Source organism: Pterocles gutturalis, unplaced genomic scaffold (genome assembly GCF_000699245.1).
Source record: "Pterocles gutturalis isolate BGI_N339 unplaced genomic scaffold, ASM69924v1 scaffold9932, whole genome shotgun sequence".
NCBI lineage: Eukaryota > Metazoa > Chordata > Aves > Pterocliformes > Pteroclidae > Pterocles > Pterocles gutturalis.
Window position 1 is genome coordinate 47,194 of NW_010110230.1, and position 11,420 is coordinate 58,613.

An 11,420-nucleotide genomic window follows, 5' to 3' on the forward strand; every position below is an offset into this window, starting at 1 on the left:
TGGATCAGCTAACTGTCAGACTGAAGGAGAGGATGACTGATGTCTAGGAATCCTGTGGCAGGGTGGAAAGGCGATAATGAGGGACTAGAGGGCCAGAAAATGTCAAAAGCCAACAATTTGTCTTAAGCGATAACCACTAGCAGACAGAGGGAAGGACAAGGCAACACAGGCAGGAAGGAGAAGGATTTTTGGCAATCTCAAGCTCACAATTTCCATGTGGCTAGTGGGAAAGGTGCTCAGATATACAGTTTATGCTGCCAGAGTGCAAACCAGAGAACCAACTCTGCACCCACAGCACTCCCACTGCATCATCCCATCCACCTCCCCTTTCTTTCTCTCAGGCTCCAGCAAAAGCCTCCTGGCATCTGCTTTCACCCCCCCGATGCTCGCTGCCCCAGGCCAGCTCACAGCAAGGACAAGGTGCTTTGCTGGGCCTGCCTGCAGCTTTCCCTCAGGTCTGTCAGTTGTCCTCCCACTTCACCCAGGGAAGGGCTGAGAGCCTAGTTAAGCCACTGTGGCAGAGTCTGATTATTGCCAAGTTCAGACAAGCTGCCCAACTTTCTGCAGAAGCTGGCTTGAAGCACTCAGTCACAAAACAGTTACGGTTGGAAGGGGCCTCTGGATGTCATCAAGCAGGGTCAACTAGAACAGGCTGCTTAAGGCCATGTCCAGTCAGATTTTGAGTATCTTTAAGGATAGACATGCAGCTATTTATCTAGGCAACCTGTTCTAGTCTCACCCTAGACAATCGGTTTGGATTTGTTTACTTCTTAATGCTTAAGTGAGACCTCCTGTATTTATTTTTCTGCATATTGCCTCTCATCACTAAGTGCCATTAAGAAAAGTCTAGCTTCAACCTCTTTACTGACAGAATGGTTGAGTGTGGAAGAAAGTTCAGGAGGTCATCTTGTCCAACCTGCCCTGCTGAAGCAGGGCCACCTAGAGCCAGCTCCCCAGCACCACGTCCAGACGATTTTTGAGGATCTCCAAGGATGGAGCCCAGCATGCTGTTGGCCTGCTTTACAGCAAGTGCACATTGCTGGCTCTTGGTCAACTTGTTGTCCATGTTCTTTCCTGCAAAGCTGCCTTCCAGACAGTCATCCCCCAGGACGTTATTATGGGGTTACTCTTCCCCAGGTGCAGGATGTTGCATTTCTCTCTGTTGAGCTAGAGGATGTTTCTGCCTTCCTGTTTCTCCAAACTGTCAAGGTCCCTCTGAACTGCAGGACACTTATCTGATGTATCAACTTCTCCCAACTTCATATCTCCTGCAAGCTTGGTGCTGGTGTAACTCTGCCCCACGATTCAAACCATTCATGAACGTGATAACCAATATCAGCCCCAGTATCGGTCCCTGGGGTACATCAGTAGCCACTAGAATCCAGTGGGATTTCATGCCACTGAGCACAGCATGAGCCTGGCAGTTCAGACAGCTGTCAGTACACCTCACAGTCTGCTTATCTAGTCTGCAATTCATCAGCTTGTCTGCAAGGAAGTTATGGGAGATGGTATCCAAAAGCTTGATAAAGAGAAAATAAACAACATCCCCTGCTCTCCCCTCATCCGCTGAGCCAATCGTCTCACCGGAGAAGTCTATTAAATTGGTCAGGCATGATTTCACTCAAACAACCCCTGGTACCTGCAGAGTTGTGATCCAGAATTTAAGAGCTGCAATATAGTGGTGGAGGGAGAAGAATGAGGAAAAGGAAAGATATTTCTTCAGCTGGTCCAGTGGTTCAGCTTTGTCTAAAGTTCCAATTTTTCCTCTCTGTGTAAAGGAGGACAAGAGCCCACATCTTGTAGAAAACTAATTTCAGATCTGTGCCTAAATGTATGACAATGTCCAGCATTATCAAGTTTCCATCTACAGTCTTTACATCAGCCGACATCCTCTGACACAATCCACTGCCCACCCCCATATATGCTGCACTGCAGGCCCCTGGGGACTTTCTTCAAAGCAAGCTGTACATCCAAAATGAAAGTCAAGCCATTTAAATGTCCAAGTGAAAAACTCGTGAAAAGCATGTCAGGGTTAACCTCCTCTACCATCCCTCCAATCCCTCCACAGGGGAAGCTGATTTTAAATTGGCATGTAAAGTCTGCCTGTGGTGAGATTTCCCCCTTGTTTATCCACACCTGCCTTTCCAGCAGATGAGCCACCAATTTTCCCACTACAGAAACTAGTGGCTGTCACACAATAATTGAAGTGATGGGAAAAAAAAAAAGCCTGGGATAACACAGGCCCTTCAAGGGGAGTAAAAATACAAAAATAAAAGCCTGCCTACTTTACACTCTCTCCCAAGCCACCTCCTCCCATCTAAGATATAATTTTCCCAAGCTGCTTCTTTTGCTCCATCCTGGAAAGCAGAGTCAGAGAGGAGACAGCACTGAATGTCCACGCTGGGGAGCATCAGCCCTTGTCACGATGCATCAAGCAGCCAGCTCTCACTTCTATCAGCAGGGGTTTGGGGAATTCCTTTGCCTGTGGGAATTGCACAAACTGCCTCTTGAACATAAAGCAGTGACAGGGCTGAGACAAGAGATAGCAAGGGTTGGGTTTCCTTGGAGAAAGGGAAGGGAAACTGAATTACAGTCACTTCTTCCACAAGAAGTTTCACAGAATCTACACCCTAATGCCACACAAAGCCCACAAAACATAGGGTCACAAAGTCCCCAGCCATTCTTTTACTGGACTTGGATTCAGCTGCAACATTGACAGAGCAGCCTTTCCTCCTTCCTGGCAAACGGAGCATACCTTATCCTGGGAAGGCTTCATTCCACTCCCCCAACCCCAGTCATGTCCCTCAAGTCTAGTCCTGCTCAGCACCAGCACACTGATCAGATCCCTCAGTCTCATGATGGTTTGGATAATGGGATTAAAATGGATTTTGTTTCACAACATGGGGCGGCATGGGACTCATGTCTATTGACTAAGTCACTGCTGAATTTATGAGCTGGTAGAAACAGGCCCATAGTTAAAGCACCAGGCTGGGCATCAGAATGCAGATTATCATTCTAGCACCACCATAGCCACCTTGGGACTTCGGGCTGGTCACTTCCCCTCCATGTGCTAAAGCTTCCTACCATCTCATCTGCACAGCTGGAATACATCTGCCTGAAGACAGATTGTAGAGAGGCACTAAGGGTTGTAAGAGTGTTCAGATACCTCTGTAACAGAGAGGAGGAAGGATTTGGGAACAGAAGTACAAAGGGAATAGCCCTGAATGCTCTTGGAAACTCCCCAGAATATCTGAGGGATCCCTTGCAGGAGATAAGCAGGAAGAGGGAAAGGCTGACAGCTGCAAGGAGATTTAGGAGTTTGACATCATGCCAGTCACCTTGGGTTATAGAAGTTAAAGAAAAATAATTGTTAAAGTAATGTGAAAGTGTACGCAAGCAATGCACAAGCACACATTTACCCTGCCCCCATCTCTCCCTTGTCACCAACACCTGGACAGGCTAAACCTAGTGCCTCACAAACAAACACAGCAGGATCGGATGTGGTCAGGGGCTTGTGGAAGCTGGGAGGAAGCTCAGCGTGCAGTGTGGTAACGTCTGGCTGGGGCCCGACACACAGATTACAGTCAAGGTGTTGGGGCTAGAATGCAAAGGAGGCAGGGGGAGGTCTCAAGGGGAAAAAAGGTCTTATCTCTCAGAGCACTAAAAAGTAAAAATCATCCTTGCCCCAAGCTCCACTACCCCCGAGTGGAGATGCCTCTATCACCAGATCTAGTCGGCAGAATTTCAAATATGCATGAGCAAGAGGAAGGAAGCAGGCGAAGAGCAAAGCCACACAGGCCAGGGAGCAGCAGAGGAGGTGGAAGAGCCGGAGGAGATTTATAAACATCACTGCCTTCAACAGGCTCAGAGGATGTGGTTTGTAAAGGACGTTTACAACAACACAAAACCACAAGAGCCTCTGCTTCAAAAGAACTTGATTAGGAATGAGCTGGCTGACTCAGGCCATTTATTATAGAAGTCTCCCTCCCTCCTCCTCTTCAGTGTCCAGCTCATGCTGACCTGGGGCTTCTGCATTCCTCACCCTGCCTCACTCACACTTCTTCAGTGAAATTTGGCAGCACCGCTTCTGTATAACCTTCTCACAGCAGAAAGGCTAGAAAGACCTATGTGGAAAAGCTGGATAGTCTCTTAGCACCAGTATTTCACCAAACATAGCACATTTTGCCAGGTTGTGTTCACTGACATCTTTTCCCTAATAAATTCTTAATTCTTGAAGGGCTTTTTCCTTCCAGTTCCCTTTGTCTGCAGCTAAGAAAAACTCCTCCTTTTGCTAAGATACGAACACATCATCAGGATCAAGTAACAACACCTTGGGGAGTTACTGCAACCGGTTGAGCCTCTGAATCTCTTCTTTGGGAAACTCTTTGCCTACTCCAGCTGCATCAGTTAAACCATCCAGGAATGTATTTTTGTACCCAGCTGATCTCAGATACTCTCTGCTTATAGCCCAATAAAAGTTTAATCCTACTTGCTAACCAAACAACTCATTCTGTCTGATGCTGTTTGCCAGTGATTTTAGGGAGTAAGCAAACAGGGTGATGTTGGGAGCTGTTGGTGGGTGTAGCGAGTGTGTTTATTAGGGAGTGGGCATTGCTAAAAAAACTAACCTCCAGGATAAATGGCAACACTGGGATGAAGGTCCTGGTGTTCTCAGACAAAAGTGTAAGTGCACGGACGCAGTGCATGCGCAGAGGGTAGAAACGAGTCGTTGGTACCAGCCTAGAGAGGAAAAAAGAAGAAAGGGTATTAGGCCAGGTTTATACAGGAACTGCACCTGCAGTGTTCAGTGATGCCTGAGAGCCTTTCCTACTCTACAAAAGAGAGCTTTAGTATTGCACAGCAAACTGTTTGAGCTGCTGAAGCTACCCCACAGCTTTAAATAAAATTCACACATGTTAAAGCTATAACACTAACACACAAATTCCTGCAACCAAAGCACTAGATTTCCAGCTTTTGCTCCAAGACAAGAGCTTTGCAGATGAAGTTTACTACTGCTGCTGTTTAGTCATGTTCAACACCTTCAGCTCTCATGCTCTCTGCACAGGTAGGTATGCAAGGAAGAGCAGCAGGAGCCAGCAGTAAAATGCCCATCTAAAGCAGTAAGTTTGACAAAGAAAAGGGCTCCCCCAGCATACCAGAGGACTACAAGGAGGAAGATGCCCTCCATTTCAGGCTATGTACCCCCAGAGTTCACTCCGTCACCTGAACAGTGACCCTCTTAGTGTCGATGTCGCTGGGGCAGGAGCTAGACTAGCAACAACCAGCATATCAGAAAGGAGAGTGGGAATGAGAGTGATCTCTCACAAATTTGTTCAGCCCTCTCCAATCCAGAAGAGCATCTGAGCTATTTCTATCTCCTTCAGAGAGGCAACATGTCCATTTGAACAGCCAGCAATCAGCATGGAGGGGAAGAGGCCAGACTTTCTTTGACCCATACTTCAAACCATTATGCACTCAGGTATTAAGAATTAGAGCCAACTCCCTTTGTAAGGTTGGGACTGAGAATGGTCAGCTCCCCCAGCACCACATAAGCCAGCAGCAGAGGGGAGAATGCAGAACGATGCCTAAAAGACACCAGACCTCATTACTGTACTGCTCTAGAAACCTCTCAATGCTGAATGACCTGTAGGTGAAGACATGGATGCCTCCAGCATTAACAAGGAAATTTTTTTTTTTTTTAAACCACAGTTCCCAGACAACAGGCTCAAGTCTGATAAATGAACCCCTCCCCTCCCCAAAGAGCTTGCTGAGCAATCCAGGAGAGCAGAAAAAAAAGCTTGACGAGGAACCATAAATCACCTGCATCTTCTCCTCCCCCAAATAGTGAAATAATTATCATTGGATCCATTATAGAAATAAATCTACTTTGCACCCCTGATCTGGTACCACTGGAGATGACGAAAGCTGTTCTCAGGAATTAATTGATCGAGGAATAAACCTGTTAAGTGTATAGATTTACTGTAAACCAAGAACATTAATTTTAGAGTGCATGGCGATGCAACAATCTGCTCCACTTCCCAATGGCTGGATGCACAGGGAATACAAAACACAGCTGGGTCCCAGCTCTGCTGAGGAAGGTCCAGCTGCCTAGCCACCGCAGGACACAGCCAGGGTTCAAACAGACTCCCATTGCATCTCAGTGGAGAATGCTCTCTAAAGTCTTGCCACCACTATCTCTTGGAATGCCTGCTGTACTTCTCCTATGCAGCCGGGGCACAGGCTGTGGTGTGGAAAACAGCCTAAAGGCTCCACGAGGTTTATTTTCACTTTCTACAGCTCCTTCTGTTATACTCCTAGATGATCACGATCTTCCTCTGTCTAGAGACAACAGAGAAAGCTTCTTTCAACATCAGCCTCCACCTCACCAGGACAGGGAAGCTGCTCAGGGACACAAAGGCTGTGCTTGCTTCTCTGTGGAGGCTGTACCTGCTTTCTCCCCTGTACGTGCTAAAGAGGCCGGAAACCAAAATTTAACAGGCACCAGAAATCCTCATTTAACTATAAGCCAGGGAGTAACTTCATTTTTATAGCTTAGACTTGGAGCAAGGTAGAAATACAAGCAAACATGTTCAGAAAAACACTTTATGGATGAGGGGAAAAGGGATAACATAGAACAGGAGCTTCTACAACAACTCTGCTGCAAAAAACCAACCACGAACTCAGACAAATGCAAGCACACCGATCAAAATGAGGAACTTATGGACTATGGAGGTAAAGCACAGAGAAAGGAAGGGGGAAGTAACCTCCTCCACGTTTGTTACCTCTGCAATACCTACAACACTGCCCCATGGGTCAAACTAACTGCAACCTTTCAGCTGTTTGCAAGAACAGCATCACTCATTATTACATGGCAATTCCATAAGCAAACTCAGCAATGAGGCTGTTCTCAGCTTCACAAAAGTCAGAAACCATCAATTCCATCAGTAGTCCAACCTCCCTGCACCACATCTTGAGCACAGGTAACTTCCAGACACTCATGGGGTCCATTTCTGTAATATGTATTATTAAAAATTGTTTCAGTGCATTTTATAAACTGGAAAGCAAGAAAAGTGAGCAAGAAAATGAGGGATCTAACTTTGATTTTAGCAGGCAATCCTCTTCCACTATTTGTCTAGTTTAATCACTTTTCAAATTCTGCCCTGGTCCCTACCTAGAGCAGAGAGCCTGTGATGGATGGCGGTTTCTCCCCATTCCCCTCACGTAAGGGGCCAGGGTGGCATGAGCAGCAATCGGTCCTACAGACAGACACCCTGCTCCCTGCCCTTTCGCTGGAGCCAGGCGCCACCTCCCGGCACAAAAACCATCGGGGAAGGGGAGCCTCCTCCCAGAGCACACCACCCCATCAGGAGTGGAAATGAAGGAAGGTATTCCAAACATTACACAGTATCCTGACCCACTACCCGATCACATCCACACACCTCTGGAAGCTGAGGAGCCCACAGAAACAAAGGGAGGGGTCCAGCTCATTCACACCATCTCCACCACAAAGTCTGCTGGCAGCAGATACAAAGCAGCCCCGACGCAGATACACACCCCTAAATGGGCCTTGCAGAAATTCATAAAATGGTACAAGAAGAAAAACAACCCCTTGACCTGCAGGCTAGATTATTTTATCCTCTCAACTCAAATAGAAACAACCCAAGTTCTTCCATTACACGCAGTTGATACAGACGTACTTACACCAGGGGACGTGGCACAGAGACTGCCTCCCGCTAGTCTGAGTTTGGACAGCACAGCCACCAACGCCGAGAGGAGGCTGCCTACACTCAGGAAGGAGCCACCAGGGATCCTGAATATAGACTAAAGCCCACGGAGCCACATCATTCCCACATCTGCTAACCTACCTACCCCCTTTTCCTACCCTGGACACCAGCTTGGCTCGGTAAGGAAGCCAGGGTGGGATTTATTTCTGTTTTCCCCCAACCTAGAATCCATGTATAGGGTTCCCAAATCCCTGAAGCTTTTTCGGACAGTAACTGTACTTCACGCCAAGAAGCCCTGTCCATCACAGATGCTAACAAACTCTGTTTGTTGCTCTTGCCAAGACTCACTTTTTCTTGGCCCCAGATAGACAATTTATCTGCCTGGACAGGTAGAAAACTGCCTAGATTAGTCTGCAGGACACCTAAAGCTCTGCAACAGCAGTGGGAAGCAGCCTGTGCACATGGGGGATGGGAAGAGGGATGTGTGCCTACTCTAACGATCGATCGTTTAAATCTGCTTATCTCCATCACCACTCGGGAGTTTTTCAAGACCAGGCGGGTGGTGTTTTAAAGCTGAGAATCTGGTTAACAGAGCTAACAGGATTTCAGAGATCACCAGAGATTCAGAAACAACCTCGATGCTCATTATTAACAGATATCTCAAAGCACAAAAATTTCATATATAAACTGATGGGAAAAGGGAACGAAATTCTCAGCAGGGACATAAAACCAATAAATGTGTCCTAGTTCAAGTTCTTGCAAATATGCACAAAAAAACACATCTTCTAACAGTAATGACCGAGCTAGAGATGAGGACTCAATTCTGTACTTTGGCATTGCTAGGTCCTGAGGCAAATCAGCACACTTTTTCATGCCACTTTGTACAATTGCAAGGATAATCTGTCCAGGCTGTTCAGACTGCAACTTCTCTTACATAGAGAATTTAGCCTAGGAAAGAATAACCCACACCACAATTTTCTCACCACCCAAACATACAGGCGCTCACAACACATCTTTGTCTGCAATACTTCAGTCAAAAGCAGCTTTCAGACAATTCCTTACAATGCAAGGTGAAATCCAAACCATGTACAGTAACACCCTTTAGTAACTGCTCTGACACATCAAGCAAGAGAAAGAAATATAGCCAAAAGAAAAAAAAATCCTACTTACTTTATACAGCCAATGATGACCTGTGTCAAAGGATAGATCAACGGCTCCATGACCTCACTGGGATAGATCGTGCTGAGAACCCGACACCAGAAATACAGGCAGTGGATATACTGCCAGTTATACACAGACTGGAAGTTCTCCTGCAGAAAAGGGGAAAACACAGGCACAAACTTGAAACTGTGGCATTTGAGAGGAGTTCACTCTAGTTTCTCTACAGGACTCATTTTATCCAGCACTCTCTAAGAGGACGTTGTGTACTCTTTAGAGAGAAATAATTTAACATTCTAGCTGTTGCTTTGATGGTAGTGGTTCACCCACCATCCAGCAAGTTCAGATGCTGCACTGGCAACATTATTATTTGGTACAAGTTGGTGCCTTGAAGGGAAATAACGAGCAACACACAGACTTTTCTTCACAAGTATGGCTCATTTGCAAGGGATGATTTAATGACCCAGCTCACAGCAGACGGCAGGCTGCAGCCAAGCATTAGGAAACCTTTGACCATTATATTTACCCACAGTCCCTGGGACAGTGCCTGGTTTCCTACAGGTAGGAAGGCTGGAAAGTAGTACCCCTTTCTCACACCCTTGTAAATTGCACTTAAGGTTCCTCAGCTTCAACTTGTGTTTGTTTCAGACAGACTTTCAAGGCCCAGGTCACCTCCTCTTTTGCATGAATGAAGTAAGACACCTAAGTCCTGAAACAAGGATGGAAGCCCTCAATGGCAGCCACTGGACCTAACCCTGCAGCAGGGACTTAAGCTGCAGCTGGCAATGGTAGAGCTCTCCCAGCTCCCACCAGGTCACCAAGATGTACCAAGCAGCTCTGTTCCCAGCTCCTCTTGCACAGAACAGATAAGCAATCTGCTCTTTTAATCACCTTCCACAAGCACCCACTGCTCAATCTAAATTAATTGGCTTATTACTTGGATTTGTATATTTTGGTTATGCTGTTGTCATTTAAAGTTCCTACAACCCTCCCCAGATGCAAAATCAAGTGGATTTAGGTCTTGTCTGGGCCAGGACTGAGGGTGTAAGAAGCCAATGCAATCCAATTAGGGCATATGCAGCCCAGACACCATTTATCCCCATGTCTGAACAGCCAGGAGATTTAACTGGTCACCAATCCTGCGATGTTTGGGAGCAGCTGAACAATTAATCTAGAAGGGTCTGTTTTGCTAAACATGAATAAAGCCAGGATTAGCAACCCGACTCAGATTTCAGAGGTCAGACTGGAGGTGGCTGAAATCAGGGCTGCTCCCAAAAGGTCTGAGCTGCTTTGGTCAATTAAATCCTTTAAATAGTATGGACTTCACTGGAAAGATGCACACAACAGGGTGGTTCCTAATCTTCTTTGCCTTGAGGTTTTGCGACACAGGCTGCAACCAGAAGCTTCACAGATTGCAAAAAGGATGTCCAAGGCAGAAGACAGAAAGTGAGTCACAAACTCTCGCAAAAGGGAAGAAAAAAGTGACTCCCATCCTGCAGTACTCCTTCCTTGCTGAAATTCTAAACTAACACAGGCAACTATGAGGTGACCTCTGAAGCTCCCAGCCCCTGGCAAAAAATTCCTTGGCACATTATGAAACAGGTCAGACACAAGTACTGGCACTTTAGAGACACTACCAAAAGCCTGCAGGGGCTACTGTAATTTTCCCCTCTCCACAGGAGGGTACACTCCTTCCACACCGACGGGTACCTACCTTCTTCTTTACGGTCATTGCACTGCGCAAGTGAATGGCAAGCTGACGGATATAGATGAAGGCGTGCTGGTAAGAGGTATGCGTGTCCAGGGCGTACATCTCTGTCAGCGTGCGCTGCATGAAGTTGATCATGGGCAGGACATTGGGAGAGGTGAATCTGGAATTCTTCACATATGCGATGTACATTTGCTGTGCAGGAAAGAAGATGAGGTGTAACCACATAAAACAGAACAAAAACATTCACTAACCTCCTACAACCAGGTATGTCAAAAACAGGGGGAAGTGTTCGTTTTATAAGACAAAACACTTCAAAGGAGTCCGCAAAAGTAATAACCCAGCCTACTGCTTCTTCAGGGGAGACAGAGTCAGAATCTTTTTACACTCACACACTGTTTAGCACAGAGCTTGAGATGCCCCTGCCATTGCTCCTCTGCAAGAAAAGAGCTGTGGGATGGCTTTGAGCCATACATGCTTATGGCTGGTTGCAGCTCTCTTTCTGTAACAGTGGTACCTAAGCAAACTACACTTGGGAACCTCAGCTATTAGCTGAAAGATCAGAGCAGCTCAGTAGTGCCAAGCAGTGTGTCAGCACTTGAGGAAAGCCCTCAAGAATCTGGAAGACAAGTATTCATCCAGTAAACAGATGAATACCAGAGGCCTACCCTGTTAAAACCCTGTGTGCCTCCAGCAGGAGGGGCAGTAGTAGGAAGCAGGATATCATTCTGACCTAATACAGAATTCCTTCCCTGATTAATTTCCTGAAGGTAGCCAGCATAATCTTCAGCACCTACCCTACCTAATAGAATCATAGAATCATTAAGGTT

The 11,420-nt window shown here is 46.5% G+C and overlaps 1 protein-coding gene across 1 annotated transcript in view; it reads right to left on the reverse strand.

Moving 5' to 3' along the window:
- NOC2L (nucleolar complex associated 2 homolog (S. cerevisiae)) overlaps positions 1-10,785 on the reverse strand; it is a gene marked incomplete at its 5' end in the record, with an annotated part of 34,132 nt that extends 23,347 nt beyond the window's left edge. Inside the window, 3 exons of the mRNA XM_010073269.1 lie at positions 4,629-4,740; positions 8,895-9,034; positions 10,597-10,785. Of these exons, the coding sequence (XP_010071571.1) occupies positions 4,629-4,740; positions 8,895-9,034; positions 10,597-10,785 (441 nt within the window). The remainder of the gene's footprint in view (positions 1-4,628; positions 4,741-8,894; positions 9,035-10,596) is intronic.
- Between the last annotated feature and the right edge of the window lie 635 nt (positions 10,786-11,420).